At 39.8% G+C, this 21,884-nt stretch overlaps 1 protein-coding gene across 1 annotated transcript in view; it reads left to right on the forward strand.

Annotated features, from left to right (window-relative positions):
- The window catches only part of IL1RAPL2 (interleukin 1 receptor accessory protein like 2), a gene marked incomplete at both ends in the record, with an annotated part of 389,919 nt that overhangs the window by 280,574 nt on the left and 87,461 nt on the right, over positions 1-21,884 (forward strand). The window contains one exon of the mRNA XM_082488072.1: positions 708-782. Coding sequence (XP_082344198.1) covers positions 708-782 — 75 coding nt within the window. The remainder of the gene's footprint in view (positions 1-707; positions 783-21,884) is intronic.

Here is a 21,884-nt window from a genome sequence, read left to right on the forward strand (position 1 = left end):
ACGCATTTGCATAGTCTGGCACTAAGCTCTCAAACCCGTTCATGAAGCCTATGTCTGTAGCTGTACTTTTCAGTAGTAATATTATCTGTGGCTGTCTGTCCTAGTGGCTGGAGCGGTCACCTGGTAGGACCAGGCTGGGGTAATGTTTCCTGCTCTCAGGTGGAGATACTTCTGTATAGCAGAAGGCAGGGTCCCCGCTTGGGCTTTGAGAAGAGGGTCCAAGTCCCCCACCCAGTTCAGTGGGAGTGTAAGCTGGGTGTGAAGCTGCTGGGGTTCATCAGGCAAAATTACGTGGAAGTTTTCTTTGAGCATCTAAATACTGCTTTGGGCAAGCATAAAGACATGTTGGGACTGGTCACACTGAAACAGATTTGGTTAGCATTTCAAATTAAGTGTGTTAACTTTGCAAGGTGAGGATTTAAAATGCTGAATCTAGTTATTATATGTAGATTGAAAGTCAGAAATTGAGTTTGTTTTGCTGCTTTGTAATAAAAATATAATTCTTGGAATAGCTCATTTCCATTGAATCAGTGGCCCCGCAGCCGCTAGGAAAGCAGTAACACATTGGCAGTGTAACAGCTCTATTATGTAATAAATGTTTACATGCCATCAAGTGTACAAACATTTGATTGCTTACATGACAGAGCTTTTCTTTTGCAGTCATCGGTCTCAATTTTTCCATTACATTTTCTCATTTTCTTTTCTAGCTTTACTTACAGACAAACCTCCAAAGCCATTGTTCCCCATGGAGAACCAGCCAACTGTTATAGATGTCCAGCTGGGTAAGTCCCCTTCTGGGAATAATAGATCCTAAACTTCCACTCTGATAGCAGATGGGAAAAATTGAAAGTGGTAAGAAAAGTTCAGTGGTACTGTTATTACATGCAAATCAATTTGCAGCTTCTCATTTATAACTGTAGAATTTACTGCTATGGCAATTTAAGGGAACGAACTTGTGTAACATCAGGGGATGGCAGTACTAATTGGTTACGTTGGGTATTAAACATAAAGCGCTGATGCTCTTTTTAAAATATGATTGATAGAGTAATATATACCTACATTGGTGCGGTATTGATCAGTTGATGTTCACCCTAAGACAAATATTCTCATAAATGAAGTGCCGATTCCTTTACAAGTTAACATAAAACAGTGCGTTTTCAGGTTGATCTGAATGCTTACCAGAAAGGGCTTTTGACTAAAATGCTTGTATGCTTTTCTCACTCCTGTTATATATTCTTCTGTGAATGCACATCTCCAAATCTCAGCTGGCAGCCTGTATTTTCTCTCACGTTGAGAAACTTCAATGTTAGAGAGTTCTGCTAACTTTGGGGAACTGTGGGGCATCTTGGTGCTGAAACAATGGCTTGGCTTTGAAGTTCCACCATTTTTTTCAGTGACTTGAAAATAGATTTCTAATTTTGAGAGGTAAAATTGGAGTTGCTGTTGAGGATTATGGTGTCATGAGCTTAAATTACAAGATGTGTTGCAGATGTGGATTATTCACTCTGCGGAAGCTGTGGCATCTTCCTTCTGGAGCTTGACTCTCTTCTTCCTTTTATACCAAAGCTGGCTAGGATTCAGTAGTGGAATGTTGTTTAAAGGCAAGCAGGGTCAGAATGAAACATTTGAAGTGGGCTGATAGCATTGTGATAAAGCTGTTTGTTTGTTTTTGTGACACCCTGCAGGGTCCTACTTGAGCTGAGTATAAAGGCACATCCTTGTCCTTAAACCAGGTGCCTGACAATTTCAGTGAAGCCCTTAAGATGCTATAAAGTATTTTAAAATGGGGCTTGAATACTTCAATGTGGTTGTTGAATCACGGTGAGAATATGAATCATTTGTGACCTTAAAATTAGCTTTCTCTCACATACCTGAATTGACTGAGGAGTCTGTAAGGGCTTGCACAGGGGAGAGAGCAGTGGATTTGGGAAGCAGCCAGTGCCAGATGAATTCTGCAGACAGGCGCATATGTGCATGTTCAGGTTCCCCTCCACAGGAGTCGCATGTCTGTAGCTGAGCAGAAATTGGCCCTAAAAGGGGACAACGCAAAATGGGTCTGAAGCCATAGTCAAAAGCCCACCAGAATTAATAGCAAAACACAGGCATTGAAGTTTGGATCAGTCCAAAAGGCTGAATTCAGTCTCCTGGTCCAGCTTCTAAAAGTCATCTTTCTAATGATTTCCTTTGGGAGCAAACTGTCCCTGCATACATCTGTGTAATAAAGGCACTCAAAGAGTACACGTCTTTGTTTCCTGCATTTTTATTCCATCTTCATTTTCTCTTCCAAGTTCTCCTGTTCCATCAGGACTCTGTTGTTTTTGCATTGAATTTCTTCCTTTCCTGCATGAAAACATTTTGTTCTGACTAATTAGAAAGAGGTTTGATTAAAAAAAAAAAAATAAAACAAACAAACACACCCCCTCCTCAGAGATATGGCTCAGTAATAGGGTTTTGGAATATCTCTAGAGGGAAATATAAATCTTGCATCTTTATATGCTGGAATGTAATCTATTGGTTGTCCCCGAAGATCAGGGAATTTACATATGGCGCTTTTTTTCTGATATGTTAATGTGTTTGGTTATTGCTGCTAAAACGTATTCATATTATATGTGAAAGATTCATGCTTATGAAAGAACCTGAACTTATTTCTTTAACATACAATGAAGTTCATTGATTTCCCTCTTGATTTTAAATGGCAAATAGATAGAGCTAGCAAATTCTCAGGGAGCACCTTCATCTTGTGGAGGCCACCTGCAGCTTTGGGCTGGGAGGCTGTGCTGAACTCTGCAATATGCTGCAGACCCTCACGATGTAGTAGAGCTTTGCAGGAAAGCGAATCATTTGATTGCAGCAGAGTAACGGAGGAGAAAGTTGCATGTAAGGTCATCTGCTGGAATACTTTTCTGAAATCTTGTTAAGCTCCTAGGAGTTTTGAACAAGCGACATTCTTCAGTATTTTATTAGAAATCAAAGTTTCTGTGTGTTTTACAGGGCCTTTAGCCTGTTGGAGTCAAATCACCCAATATGCCTGCTTTTTCAGTGGTTGTGCAAGTAAAAACATGCCACTAAACTATAAAAGAAATTGAGTTTAATCCATGTACTTGTTCTGCAGAGATTATTTTAGATTTCTATTGGAAAACTAATCTTTAAAGAAATAGCTGTCTTTGCTCTATAAGCAGAGGAGATTAATAATTATTTACTGTCTTTATCCTTAGTGATTAGCACAATGCAATGCAAAATCTTCCTAGAACTCTAGACAGTGGCCTAACTATTTAGCAGCTTATGTGACCTGATTGCAGACTTCAGTATTCACCTTTTTGCTTTCAACTTTTATAAGAAGATTCAAATGAAAATAGGTATGCACAATTCTTATTGACAGTGGATGAAAGAATTCCTTCAGGCTTCAAACATGGCCCAGAGCCTGCCTTGTTCTTCTTAAGGAGCACGAATGTACTTCTTGCTTTTTCTGTTTTCCTATGGAATGAGACAGAGATCAAAACCAACCCCTTCAAGGTTAGAGAGAAGCAGAAACTGGAATTTGTTTCTGTCTTGTTTTCTGTGTTTGCTTGTGCTGGAGAAACAGAGCCAGAGAGGAGGGTTGACAGGAGGACAAAAGAGCGTCCCAGAGGACTAGAGAAATAGTCCAAAACAATTTCACTGTCTCAGATGCTTTACCAGGTCAGATAATCACTTTGTCTCTGGGCCTGCCTAGAAAATAATGACAGAAATTTGGTTTTATTGTTAATTTCCTGCTTCCTTTTCATAAAAACAAAACTAAAACCCCCTTTTTATGTGAGGTTTTTCTAGCTCTTTGTATTGGGGTCAGCATAGTAATTGGTCCTGATTGTGTAGTATGCAACACTTGATCTTCTTATATCTTGGTTTTAACAAATAATGTTTATTCATACTATATAGTATAGGCTTTTGCAAATATATGACATTAATCTGATAATATCGTGTTCTTCCTGAAAAAAGATATCCCTGAGTTGTCTTCATGACACTAAAATCCAATTTGATAGTATGAGCCAAAAGACACATAGGTCTTCTGCCCAGGAGATGGTGGGCCTTTAGTAAAAGGCCCTTAAGATTGCATTCAAAGAGGTTTGTGCCATAACTCTGTACTCTGACAAACTCTGCTTTTAAAATGTGACTGTCTAGCATGTAAAGCTCTGAATGTGAATTTATTCAAGCTTATGCCAGTGTGATTCAAAATAGTTGTTCAAAGGTCCTGTTTTTTAGAGCAGGAACTTGCTGTTGCTTTGATTGAACGTATAAACCTAAGCATGTATATGTAACCTCTCTGAGGTCAGAGAAGTCCTTATGCGATTTAGAAAAGTAAAGATTGAAACCCCAGTCAGAAGTCTTGAGGCTACGGTGCAGTAAGTTTTAAAGATCTATTATCTATTTTCACACGCAGCTGTTCAGACAGTAAGTGGAGCATGCTGTGCTGTAAGTCTTAAGATGACATGTTGGTACATCACTCCGCTGATTTCTTAATTTATGTTTTAAATTCCTTACCAGCTTTGTTCATTCTTAGTGCTTTGAGAACACGGAAAGAAAGATAGCCAGTCCTTTTTGTTTTGATTACGTGATTACACAGTAGGTTTCTCTGAGCTAGCTCCTTTGCACAATTCTGGTAGCACCAAGGAGCCAAAATCTGACTGATACACAGGTAGCTGTGAGTTATTGCACTGCCAGCTTTCCACGGGTGTAAAAGCAGAATGACCGCGGCATAAGCATTTGTGGAAGGAAGCACAGTTGTGCTATGCTGATTCTTGGCTGGACAAGAATCTGTAAGGTTCTTGGAGGAGCTGTGCCTAGCTAGTCTATGTATAAGCAGCACCCAGAGTCATCTAGCTTGCACCATGGCTGCTATTTCACACTTGTGTATTCCACAGAGTATCAAAAAAGCCAAAAATACAGTATCAAAATAAAAGCTAAGGCTGTCTGTTAATTCTGTGCTATGTATTACAGGGACTGCAATGTTAAGCTAGTCTTTTCCTTTTGAATGAGCTAGCTTGCATGTTTGAATATATTATTTATGTATCAGTTGCTTTTCAACTATGTACTGGTTTTGTTTCCAGGTATTTACTTAAGAAATGTAGCAGGAGTCTTAGAAAACAAAACAAGAAAACACCTATGTTAATTCATGTACTGAACAGGGAAAATGTCAAGGGGTTTAACTCACTTTTGTCATGGTAGTTTCTCTGCTTCTAAAGATGCTGAGGAGTGAGAACGCATAGTTATAAACATTCTAATTTTTCCTAATAGCTGACCTGTTCAGAGAGATTTTGTTTCTAGGAGATTTAACAGTGCGGTTCCTTGGGACTAGTTATTAAGCAGATCAATAGAGCTACTGTAAAACAAGTGCAAGGGAGTATACAAAGCTACATCTGTTGACAGGTATGGGAATAGAATAAAAATAGGTTTTTTTAAAACAAAGGTCCTTTTTGTTTGAAGCACTGGCTGGAGGGAGTCATTTGGGAAGTGAAAATCCATGAATTTGCTGACATTTTTAAGATAAATACATTCACTGTCCACAGTCTTCATTTTCATTGAGACCCCACTTCTCCTCTTAAAAATAAATGATAATGATTAAAAAAAAAGTCCAAGGTCTTTCAGAGATATCAATTTCATAATAAACCTGTCTGTTCAAGACAATCCAGCAGTGTCTATCATTGCTGGTTTGCTGATTAAACCATGCTTTCTTCTTATTTAAAGATATAGGTCTTTGATAAACATCTTAGTTGAATATGGTGGTGATCTTGGACAAAAAAGCAGTAGAGAAATTTTGAACTGTAAAGGAATTCAAACAGAGCAAGTGATTTGAAAGCAAACTTGGGAAGAAATTAGTGGTTTTGCAGAGTGAAAAGAGCATGGATACTCTTCCACGGTCAGGCCTCCGAGTGCTGTGTGCGTGCCCTTTGATTTGCTCTTTAATTAAATGATCACATGTGATAACTGCTTAGGAATGTAGCAGGTATGTATGAAAACCAGGTCTCTTAGATGTCAGTAGCTACATGCTACCCTTTCGCCTTTCTTTCCCTCTGCTCTCCCCAGGCATTCTCAAGCCTAGAGCTTAGCAGAGGCTCTCAAATGGAGGTCTGGGTTTCTGTGAGCCGGGCAGAGCTTTGCACTTCTGAGGGTGGCAGCCCTTTCTCCCTGTGCTGCTCCTGCTCCATCTGCTCAGCTGGGGCAGCACAGAACAGACAGACCTTGAGGAACCAGAGGTGACCTGACCCAAATAGGCCCTCAGTGAGTGAAGAGGCTGAATTGGGAGAAAGATGGCGCTGAGACCAAGAAGGGATGTCTGCGGAGGATAAAATTAAAGCTAGGAGGGCAAGGAGGAGACAGGGCTGCAGATTTTATTTTCTTTTATTTTTTCTCCCTGTTTTTTCTGTTGAGATTTGGAGTTCTGTGTGAAATGTGGTGGCAGCCCAAATACACATTTGCAAGGAGTTCTCAGAGTGGGAATGAGATGTGGCATGGAAGTGTGCTGGGCTTTCACAGCTGATGCCCGAGTCACCACAGAACATGTTCAGACTGATTCTTCTGAAAGCTAATAGCCTGATTAGACTCTGGAGGATTTTCCTGGGAATGTCTTGTGTAGAGACTGTTGGCCATCAAATAGGTCATCTCTTCTCTTAGGGTGAAAAGAAGGGGGCAGAAGGAAGGAAACTTCTTTTTTCCCCATTCTCTTCACCCATTCTGTGAGAATGCCTGATGTTTTTGACGTAGATCCCTCTCCCTTCCTGTCTTCCAAAATTAAAATGCTCTAATTAAGATAATTAATATCTCAGCTTTGATTCACATAACGGATCAAACAGTACAAAATCATAAGCAAATGAAACCAGAGCCTTATAAAGAACAGTCTTGATAGGAGATGATATTATGTATATGTACACTGTATTTGTTCTGGTTGGGAAATACAGTAGCAATCAGCAATAGATTTTGTTTTTTCCTGTTTAATCCAACTTTTCAAGATGCAACTCCTTTCCCTGTCAGAACAGTCTGTAAATATTACTCCTGTAATAGTCTGTAAATATTATTAAAAGTGATGTTACTTTAAGTGGAGTAGTGGCTTATCGTGCCCCATCCAAGTGGTTAAACTGTGGACTGAGTGCCCTACAGAGAGGTGACTGAAAGTTGTCCCAGTTGCTCTTTCCTTGTGCAAGGCCTGAGTGTGGGGTGGCAATCTTGCCCCCAATTGTATCCTACTGCCTTATTCTGCCTGGGTGGAATAACCCCTACCCCCATACCAGGGATCTAGGCGTGTGTGCGCTGAATGGCAGAGCAGAAGGGAGGTGGGACTAAAAGCAGAGAAGGCATGTGGTTAGCATCCCCTCCACCCCAACACCAGCAAAATTTTGTTCCCTTCCATCCCCAGTTCTCCCCACCCTGCACCTTCATCTCGCAGCCATATCCCCCATGCACTGTTGCTGTCTGGAGGAGCAAACTGGTACCCTCACTGTTGTCTCCTCTGCATCTTCTTCCAGCCATCCAGGGCTCTCCACTGCACCCACCTCCTCCCACAGATAAGCTGGGAGATCCCTTTTCTTCCCACAGGAGACCAAACCCCGTACACTCTTCCCCTCCCTTCAAGAGGTTATAGACTCACTGCGTAAATGACCCCAGACTCGGTGCTGGAAAATCATTTCCTCCCAGCAGGGCAGACTGTAATACCAAAAGCTTCATGTTCCTGCACAGAAATATGTGAAGGAACAATTTTCACTAGGAAATGAAGAGAAACTGGGGGTATATTCTTTAGGACCTGCCTTCCTCTGCAGTGAAAGGGATACAGCTCCACAGCTATTTCAGCCATACGTGCCTGTACGAAAGGAGGCAGGATTTGCATCTATTACAGTCATTTTGTACTAATCTGCAGGGAATATTACAGACAAATTGTCTGACATTTAGGTTTAGAAGTAGTTCCCTAAATACCCTAAGTGTATTACCGCTAATGCTTTGATGCTAATTTGGTATGTTGTTAATATCCCTGCTTCTCTCAGGGATAATGGTGAAATGCTGTACTTCAGAGACTTGAGGCTGGGATCTGTTGTTTAGCTCGTGCAAATCCACATTTATTTTGCCTTTTGTATGATTAATCCAGATTTACGTCTGTGAAGCAGAGAACAGTTTATTCGCATGGTTCTTTCTTTTCTTTTAATGGACCTGGAAAGATAAGGCCAAATTCTGGATACTGATCCATGGTTTTTACATCCATTGGAATCCATGGGATTGGCACAGATATGTCAGAAAGGAAGATTTGGCACTTTCCAAATTTTTCTTTTGTAATTCTATAAACTATTTATTGCTTATGTTGATTTCAGTGGTCGTCAGATCAATCTTATATATACTCTGAGGACAAAATGACAGCGTTTATAGAAAAAATTGATGAATTGATGTCAGATAGATACCCTTGCAGTTAAGTTTGAAACAGCAATACTTTAGATAAATTTGTTGTATTCTTTTTATTACAAGAAAGTAGTAAAGAAGAAACACTCCAGTATGTCCTGTCTTACAGTTGTGTTACGGCATTAATCCAAGGGCATTAGCTAATTTACAATGGTTGAGGAAAGTCTCAAATTGTCTTGCACCAGTAAAAATGGTGACCGTTGTGTGGGGATGTCCGGGGCATGCGTCTTTCCTGCTTCACTAGGACTAAGCTGTCATTAGCAAATACAGCCATCACTTCAACCGCCAGAGACACGCAGCTGTACTGACGTTGGCTGAAGGATCTCTGGTTTGGTTTCTAGACTTACTGCATTTGACTTGTATCTGAGAAATGGGCACAGGTTTGTTTCCATAAAAAGGAAGTTCAGCCCATGGGACAGAAAGTGGAAAAGATGGTCTTAGTGGAGAGCAGGGGAATGGGGCTGTTGATAAGAGCTGTGGGTTTTTCTGCTTTGTTGTAGTTCTCCTGACCTTGGCCAGGAGTCTGTGTCCTCCCTTAAAGTAAGGATAGTACTTCTCTAGTTTCCAGGAATGTTTTGACAATAAGATCACTTGGTATCGGGGAAATGCCCTGAGAAGGGCAAGAAGGAGTATGGACAGGGAAAGCTTTGACCAGGATTTTTTCCTCAGGGGCCTTGCCTTTTGGGTTCTGAGCCTGACTGCAAACACAAAGACATTTGACTGCACAGTCCACAGACACATGCTATTGTGCATTGAAAGTCAGGCAATATTAATGTTCCAGAAAAGAGAACCACAGGGCAAAGTTCGCACCATTTTCCGTGCTTGTTAGAAACACTGTCACTGGAAGGAATTCATGTTCTGCCATTTTACATTCTCTCTACAGTGTTTGTCATATGAATGAGTTATTAGGCTGTGAATGCCTCATATATTCTGTAAATTACAGAGTAGAAACATTCGGCACCACTATTTTGACCTTTTCAGCATTCTGTGATTTGCTGGGCATGCCATTCCACATCTCTTGTTTACGGCCTTGCTGAAATGTAGGGATGGAGCAGAGTGGGCAACCAGTCAAAATATACTGGGCTGCGAAAGGTCGGGGTCATGCATCACAGTGCCGCTGTTCAGTGGGCAGTGAAGATTAAAATCTAGACTAACCATTCCCATGATTTTTCCTTCTTCAATGAAAAATAATAGAAGATTGTACTTTGTAATCTGTTCCAAAGGCAACAGTGGAGAAAATGAAGAGTGATGGTATAATTTTTATTTCTTAGAATTTCAATATCGTAATGTCATGATCTTAGAGGGTGTGAAAATCAAAGCTGTCATAGTCCTTCATAAGAAATGAGATGGAATTCTACTCACCAGATCTTTGCTTCATTTAATCCATGTTTGATAAATGTTGCTCTTCGTCGATACCCTTGCTTTGTCTCTATCCTACAGAAACAAATAGCTTGTATTAGGGAATTGAACTTTGACCATTAAAAGTAGGTTGATTTACTGTACTCATGTTAGACATTTCAGTCCAATGAAGACCAAATGAAAGAGAATCGAAGCAAGATTTCTCTTAAAATGAAGAGATACCTTTATTACTTACTGAAGCTACACGTTACATGACTTGTCAGTACCCCAATCAGCTGGAAAGTAAAGATATAGAAAGCAGTAATTTGTGGAAAGGCAGCAGAGGCACGCTGTTTTCTACCACACATGTTCAGTTTCACAAACCAGTCTCACAGTAAATGATGACCGTAACTTTCTAGTACTGAGTATGTTTTTGTTATCTGCTTATACTATAGAGGAAGCTTATTAATTTCAACAGGCTTGGCCCTTGTCCCGTGCACAAATGAATATGATTAGTCATGAAAACATCCACCGAGATTTCTTTGGTGCACAGTAAGGAGTGTAGTTACTTCAGGTCAGAGGAGCATAGGATTAAAAACTTAATTTTTTGAGCAATGGTTTATATTGCTCACATACAAATTTCAGTGATGGTCTTGCACACTGTATTAATTAAAATGCATAAGTAAATTTCATTTTATATCTAGCGGAGTCTAATATGTAAGTGAACTGCGTATGCCACTGCTGCAATCTCAGTGCTGAAGTTTGCAAATGGTGCTACATGCTTTACTGGTCAAACGTTGCATAATTTTTTGCAAACTCAAAATGTTTTCCACATTTCTGATCAAACTCAGTGGTTTGAGTTGAGAATTTAAATACTTAAGATGCAGTAATTTATTTACAAAAAAAAAAATACCGAACAAAAAACCAACTGGTGTGTTAAGCGTGCTTTTTCACTGCTAGTCAGCTGAGTAAATAATAGCAAATAATGTATTCTGTGAATTTTGTCCCTTTTTATGAAGGGAAAGATTGTCCATGTGGATCTTTCCTCAGATACATTCTCTAAACGCTTCTGGACTTGACACACTATTTTGAATAGTTTGTTGCTAAGCCCTGAATACGCAGGATTTGAAAAGTAAAGCTGCTTTGATTGGGCAGGCTGATCAAATCAAGCTTTCTGTTTCCTGATTACATTACTGTTAACTGGTTTTAATGATTTCCTGATCTGCATTGATGAATTTGGAATCAAATTTATAGATAATATTCTGCAACCTATCATTCAAATTCTTGATATTAATTAACATTGCAGGCAGAAAACTGCTTTGCTGGGCAATCGAGCACTTGCCCCAATGAGGTGAATGCATATAGAGTGAGCAGAGGGTTTCACTTGTAAGTGCAGTGGATATTTGTGGTTTAATTTCACATCAATTCATCTGCCTTTCATGCTTTACTCACTTTGAAAACTAAGTTGTAGAGACTGCACTGTATGCAGTAAGAAATCTGCTTTCTTAAAGATCATTGACCAAGTGGTTCTGTTTAGGATTGCGGGTCTCTCTTTTCTAAAGATCATCTGGCAAAGCGAGTGGTGTGAAGATAGGAAATTGTTATTCACACTGTGGGCACAATTCCTGTGAGAAAAGGGATCTGTTGCATGTGAGCAGTTATTCAGATGCAGGCAAGCATGCTACTTCTCTCAGTTTCAGGATTTCAAACCCCAGCATCTCACAATCCAGCACATCCCTGCACAGCCTGACTTCTTTTATGAAACGCCTCTTCAGTCAGAAGACTCTTAAACAAACTTGTGATTTCAAACACCTTAATTTTCAGCAAGTATTTGGGGGTTATGAGCCTTTTTTTTTGCCTGCAAAAAAAAAAAACAGGGAATCCACAGGCAAATTACAAAATGTAGTGTATAATAATAGGCACGGTTGTCTTAGATTATTTTAAGAATAGCTATTTAAGAAGAGACATCAATAAGTCCTGCATGGGAATTTGCAAGCATCTTGTTTTCTGTGCTAATTTTGTATCAGGGCCTTGGTTCACACCTGTCTCGTACAATATTCTGTGCTAATTGTGTAGTGGGGTGTTTTACTAATGTTTTTGCAAAACTGACCTTGCAGATTCTTTTTTTTTTCCCCCTCTGTGATGTAAGGCTCCTCTATAACTAACTTGTAAATATGGGTGTATATCATTGTCTTGTTTCCTGTTCCACAGTTATTTATCTTGCAGTCTCAAGCACTGAAATCCCCTTCAGAGTTTCCATTCATCTTGTTTCTAAGACCACATTAATTAAAATTACAAAAATCTCATGATTGAGAGAACTTTGGGGAGCAGTTAGTATTTTTGAATTGAGATGTTGTGATCGTACATAACCATCTCAAAAGTGCATCATATTCAGAAAAATCACTTTAAATGTTTAGGGAGCTCTGTTGTCAGAAGTTTGATGTATGTCGACTTTTGGTGTAGCAAAGATTAAGTGACAAATAGGAGTAGCTGAGGGTCTAAATTATGATCGGAGATGCTAAAACAGCATTGAGATACCCAGGCCCAGTCTTGTTCACAGTGTTGGTTTAAGACAAGCCAAGGCTACTTCTGACTAGAGAAGGTGTGTTTGGTCACGTGAAGAAGCACCCATTATTAATGTTTAAAAAAAATGTAGAATAATAGTTGTCTTTTGTGCAAAAAATGACATGACCTGACATATTTAAGAAGATGGGTAGATGTGGTGCTTAGGGACGTGGTTTAGTGGTGGTTTTGGCAGTGTTAGGTTGATGGTTGGACTCGATGATCTTAAAGGCCCCTTCCAACCTAGACAATTCTATGATTCTATGTTTGGCATGGTGTTATATACACTACTGCCTCTCTGGCATGTCTTTTAACTAACTAAATAATGCAATGATGTAAACTTCCAAAATGAAGGTGTGGTGTTTTTGTTTTTTTTTTTGACTAATTTGGGGTAGAAGCAGGTCAGGAAAAGGGGATGGCATCTTCTTGTCACTGGAAGCTTGAGAATTTTTTCACTTTGACTCAAATTTTGTTAGAAAACAATTTTCAGAACATAGTATCTGATCAACCTAGCCTGCTGCCAATGTCATCAAAATGATGAAAACTTTAAACAGACCTATCAATAAGTGTGATGTCTCCTGTAGGAAAGGATGCGTGGTCTCGTAGTGACAACGCAGTGTTCCTGCTCTGACACAAGCTAAATTTCAGTCTGTCGAGCCATTGCTCCCCTTGTGTTCCTGTTTCTGATGGTATGATGGTATGAATAGGGTATATTTTGTCTAGATCTTTGGGAATTCTGGAAGGGGGGGGGGTGGGGGGGGGGTTGTTGTTGTTTTAATGGAAGCCAGAGAAACTTTTTTAAACAGTTTTGTCTTTTTTTTAACCAGACAATAATGAATGATTATGAGATCAAAAGTGGGCAACAGAACAGCTGGCATGAGTAAAAACTTGTATTTTCTTGCTATATCCCTGATTGAAATCACCAGTTTTCAAAGCCGATGCTGACTCTGTTGAATCTAATTTAGTTCCTGCATCAAGTCAGTTGAAGCGTAAGTGTAACTGGGAAGGAAACTGCTGTTGTCCAATGCGATCTCTCAGCAGAACGCCACATCTGCAGTGTCAGACACGTGAGTCCCCACAAACACCTGTTTTAATAAACAGCCAATTTGCTAATGCTCAGTTATGCCCACAGATAGCATCTGTTTCTGGCCAGTTGTCTACCTGAATATAGCATCCTTCTTAATCGGTGAAAGCCTCTATTGCATAACTAGTCCGACTCATTTTCCACCCAGAGATGGGAATTACCCGCTCTGCTCTCTACTTGAGGGAATTGGTGGAAAATAGAAAGTCTGCTGGAACAGTTCCGCCCTCCCTTCCAAGCAAATAAAGCAGTCAGGGCTTTGATATGTACATAAAAATAAATACATGTTTAGAGCTGGGTGTTATTAAAATACCACATAGGGTGAATGGTAGCGCTCAGGGCACTCCCATGGTGGATATCACTTTACTGTTGGCTCCAGAAAAGTGCCCAAACTTTTTTAGTGGGATTACATGCTGGTGAGAGAGAAACACAAACAACTTCCTGACACCTGGCAGTAAGAACCACCTTGTCAGCTAAAAGGAGCCCGGACAGCTGATCCATGCAAACCTTGCATCACACATTTCCAGCGTACTAAGTACGTGCCTTGCACTGTTTGCCTGTGGGCTTTGAAGAGAGCCAGCCGTATGGGCAACGGTAAAGACTTACTGCGCTCGCTGCTCTTCCTCAGGAAAATTTTGTATCTTTAGATTGAAATTCCAGATCTAGTAATAAATTCTGTGTATTAAGCCTTGTTGCTGTGTGTACAGCCTTACGGTGCCAATAAAGGAGTAAATAAAACTATTACAGTATGTAATCTCTAAGTAATATCCTGCCTTCTCCTTTGAAGGAAACAGCCTACTGGGAAAAATAGTGGTGATAGGGCTAATCCTTTCTTCTTCCTTCCATGCCCCACTACTAACTATAGAGATGCAGTAGAAGTGGATTCAGTTATTAAACTTTTTTTATTGCTTTTCTTATTAAACATTCCTAATGGGGTTACAACTAGAGGCCGTTGTACTTAGACAAGAATAAAGCAACTTCTTCTGACCTCTGCCTACACGTGCAATAAGTAACATATTGTCTGCTATGCAGTTATTACAAGTAATAATAAATTGATGATACAAACAAGCAGGCAGGAGTGAGGGACTGAAGAGACAAAGCAATAAAATAGCAAGATTTTTGCAACTTTAACCTTTCAGGAGCAGTAAAGCAGCTGACCATCTACCCAGTCCAATAACCTGAAACAGCATAATAATATAGCCAGGGAGAAGCAAATCTCTAACCCAGCAAAAGTGAAGCCGTGACAAACCTTGACGTAAATTTTTGTAAGCCAGCCTGTGCTGCTTGTTAACAAGATACAATTCCCAATTGTTTCATCCTCCATGGTAATTCTGCCCAGCAGATCGTATTTGATGGTAAGTTAGATCAGTGGAAGCCAATCCAAACTGCTTGTGGTTTAATTTTGTGTTTTATATAAATCAACCTACTCAAAATGGTAGGAAAACAATGTAGTTCTGTGGCCCCTGATTAAAAAATGTGATGGAGCTGATTATTCACCACTTATGCATTCTTACATTACATTCTTAAAAAGAAGTATTCATACAGTGCAAACTCCGTCTGCTTAGTGAGAATTGAAGCAACCAGACCCTTAAGCCTCTTCTGTAACTGAGCAACCAGCAGTGGTAGATGGTTGTTTTGAGTCCATAATGCACCATGACAAGGGAAGTCACTGGATAGAGGTAGGCAAAAATAAAATTAAAATTGAATAAAACCAACTGAAGCCCTGGGACAAATTTGCAATGTTCTATTTTTATTTTTGAGACATCTGGGCTCACTGGGATTTTCTGAATGTCTCTCACCAAAGTTGCATATTAAGTACCTTGAAAGCAAGTGATGCAGCACAGAAGGGAGTTGGCTACTCGCTGTGCACTGAGCAGAGATTTTTCATTTCATTCATCATTCACAACATGCTGCAGTACTTTCAGAATTTACTGAACTTATCTAATGTAGGGTGGAACAAGACCAAGAGCTCCATTTGCAATGTACGCTCTGTTATCACTCTACCTCTGAACTGAATGTGATAAGGTGGTTTGTAATTGCTGGTTTTAGTAGCATGGTTAATCCTATAGAATATCGTGTGGGTGTGCACACTGCTTTTTAGGAGACACAGAATTATGAGCTTTCAGAAGTCATGAATGGGGTATTTATAAATCACAAGACTGAGTTACATATCGGATTCAAGGGAGGGTTGCCTTTTGTTTCTTGTAACTGTAGATTGCACTCTACCTGTAAGTACATCATTAGAACTGCACTTTGAAAAATAATATCCAGCTTCTGCATTTCTCACAGTATATCCCATAGTGCCCAGGTTAATGGATTTTTGGCTTTGCAGGTCATCCCACCTCTCACTCTTCACACAATAAAGAACAGACCGTATAATCATTTACTCAGAGTGGCAGCAGAAAAATGGAGCTGGGTGTTGCTATCTTACTAATAGCTGGCCAGCCTTGGGAGCTAGGGATGGATGAGGTGATCTCTCAAGACCTTTCCCGGTTCAGTATCCATTGTGTTATGATTTAAGAAGCTGGAGATTTTAAAAAGATTGAGACTCATGGTAAAATCTGAAGACACTGATGAATTTGGCAGTGTACGTAATCTTCGCCGTATTTTCTGTAGACCATTTAATTGCAGTTAATTTAAATGCCATAATCAAATTATTAAAATGGCTTTCGTTTGCTTCTTAAGTGCGCTTCTGATCTTTGTTAGCACGTGTGGTCAGAGAGATGTAATCACCCGTAGTGCGCAAAATTATTGAAGCTTTTATGATTTCCATCCTTAGGTCCCTGTTCGTCTCAGACTGTTTCTGGCGTGCTTTTCGGAGCTCCTGCATTACAGAGCATTTCTTCTTGTCATACTGCAAGAAGGCAGGGGAAGGGCAGCTCCTAGGAGCAGAAGCAGCTCACTTAAACAAGCTTCCGTTTGTTTCAGTCTTCTTTGAACATCGCTTTTTCCTTCTTTGCTTGCCACTTTTTGGAAAAGTCACTGAGTTGTAGACCTTGCCCGCAGAGGGAAAGGTGAGGATTTGCACAGCCACTTGGCACTCTCAGTGCCTGCTCTGCCCTGACCAAGCACCTGAATCACTGCAGTCATCATGTTGTTGCTGCAGAGAATGAGGAAATTACCATTTTGTCCCACGTCTTCCAGAGTCACTTCCAGGCCGTGCTCAGGTACATTCTTGCAGCCATGGCAGGTGCTTACAGCTGAAGTAATGATATCAGTCTCTGTAATCTGCTCTCAGTCACCATGTGCCCAGTGTCTGGGCTATCTAAATTACTGATAGACGGAACTAACTTCAACTTATTCAGTGGTAAAGTTTAGGAAAGAATCTACGAATTGAGATTTTTTTTATTTTTTTTTTTTTTTGTGGAGGACTAGGGTCACTTCATTTCTCTGCTTGCTGTTCCCATGCCTTGTGAGATTAAAGGCAAACTTAAAAGAATCATTTTCCAAAATAGAAAGCAAACAATGATTTAGCAAGTCCATACTCCATCATTCACCATTCAGACTTTGGACAATGGCAGCATTATGTCAGTGTCTCAACAGTGAATGTTCCTCTAAATTTGTACGTTCTAAGGATGGAAAGTGAAGCGGCTCTTTTTCTGATAAGAGAAAGGCTGGTTGTCTTTGATATCATAGATAAATGCTTGGATAGTTACTTTTTAATTGCTTTATTGCCAGAAGTTTTCAATGAAGTCATAAAAGAGGAAAAAAATGATCAGCCTAATTGCCTCAAGATGGATATGTAATGCATAAATCTCTTGCTTAATGGATCTAGTAATAGACCACCTGTTTCAGTTGCCTTTTCCTATTCAGAATATGAATGAATGCTTCTCTCAGATGTTCACAAAGAGAAGACACAATTGCACCATCAAAAACTCAGTGATTTTTCTTTTTACTTATTTCCTTGACGCTCATTCATTCCTGTTCTGTCTCAGCCAATCTTAGCACGTTTAACCTTGGGAAAATAAAAGGGTTTGGTGTGATGCCTAGAGCCTCATGTGCTTTTGTTGTCCAGTTGTTGTTTTAAATGAGAATAAACAAAAGACAAACACGTTAATAAAACATTGAGCAGTGGCCAGAGAGTCAGGCCGGAGTTGCAAGTATTCCTTCATGATGTAGTCCCTGTATGTTCCCCAGTCTGGATCTGTGCCCCCCCTCCCTGTTTTGTGTCTTCTAGTATTACTTGGCTCTAGCAGGTTTCAGTGTGGCGAGGGTGTTTGGACTCCACAGCCTGTCTTGTGATTCCATATGTTTTAAAAACAAAACAAAACAACAACAAAAAAGGGCTGCACAACTTTGTGGGTTTGGCCTTTTGACAAAAGTGATGTGGCAAATGAGTTTGTAGGACATAAAAATTGTGGCGAAGAACTGGGAAAAGTTAGAGAACACTTTAGTAAAACCCTCAGAAGCCAATAGTGAAGGCGGCTTTGCTCCGGAGTTACCACTGAAACGGAGACGGTGTATTACTTAGTAACATGGATGAACCAGACAACAGGCATTTCAGTACAGCTAAATTAGCCATGCCCATGAGAGTACAGGCCATAGGAAGGATAAGGGAGTCTGCTTGGGAAGCGCTTTGGGAGCGCTACTGTGACCAGAAGGACTAATACGATCCCCAGGGAGTACACTCGTGTACGACTGGAGAAATGGTATTTCCGTATCTGGCATCTTGATGGGATCCTTACAGCAGTGCAGTTTCCAGGTTGCTGTTAGCACTTCAGGGAAGCTGAGTACATGGAGAGCAATCAAGGGAGACCCATAAGAAAGGCTAAAGAACTTTCTAGGTCTAGGAACTATGTCTGCTGTGTTCAACACAGTGCCAAATAGCTTAGTCTGTGAGTTACGTATAGAGAGAATTGAAAATTGGTGATGGAGAGCTCTTGTATCTATTAAGCTGAAGTGTATAACAAGATCTGATGACTGTGTGTTGACAGTAGATGCGTGTGTGCTAGACTTATAGCACATGCTTTTGCCAGGGAAGGTAATAAAGCAGTACAGCAATTTCATCAGCCTGTGGCTCTTCATCAGTGTTCTTAAGTCAAGAACTGGGCTTTGCCTGTTTCAAGATATGCTGCAGTCTGAACTCATCTTTTGGCCTGTTTAATGAGAGAGTTCAAAGTGGGAGATCAGTGGGCCCTTCTGCCTCTGTCGTCTCCAAAGAAGCTGGATGCCCAGTGTTAAGCTCTTGAGCCTGAAGTTATATAAGGGGCTTGATTTTCAAAATGTTTTGAGCATCTACAGCCCTTTCAAAGTCAACAGGATCTGGGCCTCGGTACATAGCCAGAGTGAAAATCCTAGTCTAAAATTGTTAATTCTGTGGGAATGCTCTATTATTTACAAGTACACTCTGTAGAGGAACAGTACATGAGAGAAAATAGCCTAATTCAGGCTAAAATGTCCTGTTTCTACTAACGGGTCAAACCAGAGTATGTTTAAGATGTAGACTCCGGAGGCTGAGTGATTGTCTTAGTCCAGAACAAAACAGGGCTCATATACCATAGGACTCCCACCCCAAAACATCTCCCAGACCTCCAGTTTTGTTTGCTGCAAGCTAAGTTGTAATAGCTGGAAATCTGGGAGATGCACCTGCATGGCAAAGGAGTGATTTAATAAGATATTTTTTTTTAATGGAAATAGTTATGCCAGTGCACTCCCTGCTATATAGTTGTGCTAATATAAAGGTATCTTATATTCCAGGATAGTTTCTTTTTCTTAGCGTTGGTTGTCTGTGCTTGTACATGAAGATTCTGAGGTAACATATAGTTTTAATAACCCCCTTTGATGGTCTGTGTTTACACAAAACAAATATCAGATTATGCTTGCTTTTTATGTGCTGACTCTATTTCTGTTTTTATTTCTCTATAAATAAAGAGCTAAGCTCTAGTTACATATGCCTAAATGCCTGCAAAGGGGGATTTGATTCCAGAAGTTCTTGTTGTAATGCAGTTAGGTCTGATTTTCTGCTAGCAAATTCCATTTTGAATCATTTTAATGTAGGAGAGGAAAATAGACTGTGAAAGTTAGCTGTATCTAGTGTTCAGAATAACCTGCTTTTTTTTCCATTCTGTATTTTATGAAGGAAGGAGTCTAAAAAGAAAAAAAAAAATTGAGCTATTTCCAGGGAAATGGAGGTGCATGGTATGATTCTGCCTCTTACAAGAAAAAAGTAATATATAAATCTTGTGGTTTGCCTAGGAGTCTGTAAAGCCTTATCCTGTTTAGTAAATCTCGTTTGGTCTGTATTACCTGAAAGATGTGTTCATAAATTGCTGTACCAGGAATGGATATGTTCATTGTACCCGATGGTTTTACTGTCGTCTGCAACTTCAGGTGCTGAGATACCCTGATAAAATGAGAACAGATGTTGATAGATTTTTACCTGCTTTTTCCTCATTTTGCTCCTTGACTTCTAATTGTTGCATTTTAGGCTGTGGCTTTTTTTAACATATAGTAGTATTACCAGTCTTTCATGTCTCTGGAGGCAATATGCTTTTTCCCTGTTTCTCAGAGGTAAAGAGCCAAATTTTCAAAGGTATGGCAAACTGCCAGGGAAATCATTAAATCTGGACCTGGTAGTTTATCCAGGGCTGTTAATGACCCAATTCCATTGGCTTCAAGTGAACTTTGCGCAAAGTGAGTTGCTGCTTTTCCAAAGTCCTCTACTGCTTCCCAACATTCCCATCTGTTGGAGAAAACGATGAATCATGAAACTCTTCAGCAGAGCCATTGCCTTATTCAAATAGCTTGTCCCTTTGCCTGCAATGTGCTGTCATTGGGTATTAAGATAAAAGGCGTAATTCATTATGACCAAGTTGTCGTTATTAAGAATAAATTAGAGTAATTATGCTGTTATGTAGACCCAGAACATCCTACATCTGTTGCTGTATTGGCCATGAATTGTATGATTTAATGGAATTGTCCCAGCTTGAAAAAGGAAGAAGCAGTGATGAGGAATTAAAGCTTCAGAATTATGTACAATCAAATGTTTAACAGTCTTGAGAGGGATTTCATTTGAATATAACTTGCAGCTCCAACCGTAAAATGGCTAGTCAACCGTTTGTTCTTCAGGGACCTTTGCAACTGTAGTTCTGTTCATTTCTTTTAGAGCCACTCTCTGTTTACCTATATTAGTTGTCAACGTTTCCACATGCTACTTGGAAAACAAGTAGGCTTTGTTTCGCATGAAGAATTCACAATGCTTGCATTAAAACATCTAAACGTCTCAAAAAATCATGATGTTTTAAAAGTTGTGAAGATGATGGTGTTGGGGGATTTTTCCCTTTTCCAGGGACTCCAAGAAGGGCTCTGCGCAGGGTCTCTTGGATATAACTTAACTATTCTGAGATGAACGGCCTATAAAAAGTAGTGAAATGAGAATGAGGTAACAGCAGGAGAGAAAGAAAGTGAGATATGAGAAGACAGAATAAGAAGTGGGGCAGGGGTTGGAGGGAAGGAAGGAAAAAGCTGTCTGGGGGAAAAAGAAAAAATGTCAAAGACAAGAGGAGAGAAATAGAAAGCTACAGAAAGATTCATCACTTATCAGTGAGAAGAGGAGCAAAATGAAAAGGTCCTGGTGGAGAAGAAAGGATCTTTTTTAATTAAAAAAAAAAAAAAGGAAAAGTGAGACAATTAAGAAATGTCTCTACCTAGCATCCAGCCCCAGGAGAGCTGTCCTAAAAATGAGGTACATAAATAGGATACGTCACTTCTCCTGGCCATTTACTCAGATGTATATGTTTTATTAAAGTCTGAATAATATCCTAGAGTTACATTCAAACACTGGCATCCACGCTTGCCGCTCCCTGAAACCTGGCAGAATTACTTTGAAACTCACAGCAGACCCTGACTCTTCTTCTGTTACGTATTTATTGGCAAGAATGTATGACTGCTTCAAATAATCTGTATTGGGTGAACATAAAGGGATGAGTCTATACATACGTGTGTATCTTCAGGAATGCCCAAAGCTGTGCCACAAATCGGGCAGCAAGAGTTTGTATGGTTGGGTTATGTAACTCTCTTCCTAATGAGCACAGATTATGTCTCCGGTTCTGTGCCTTGAATCACACAGTATTATAGTTATCGTTGATTATTGCCTGTGAAGTTGAGCATATGGTCCTAAAAGGGTTCTAAATGATTTTGTTTTCTATTTTATTGTTATCCATCTGATACATACAACCAGCCAGCATAAGGCACTTGATTCTCCTCACCAATCCCTTGTGCACAATATTGGAAGAATTCAAAGCGGTGCATATTTTAGCTGTCCTTTAGAGATGAATTATTGCTGTTTCTGCTTGATGCAGAAGCTTGGAAACAGATTTCTGCATATGTATGATATTTTGCTTGCAAGAAAGTGTTTAAAACTACAGTTACATGAGATTTAAACCGAAATGATACTCCATTTGTTTCAATCTGAGACGAATTTTTGATTAGCTATAAACAATATATCTGAAGTAAATGAGGGAGATACTATGAATTTGGCTTTTTAACC

The sequence above is a fragment of the Vanellus vanellus genome (genome assembly GCF_965231255.1).
Source record: "Vanellus vanellus genome assembly, chromosome: 10".
In the NCBI taxonomy this organism is placed as follows: domain Eukaryota; kingdom Metazoa; phylum Chordata; class Aves; order Charadriiformes; family Charadriidae; genus Vanellus; species Vanellus vanellus.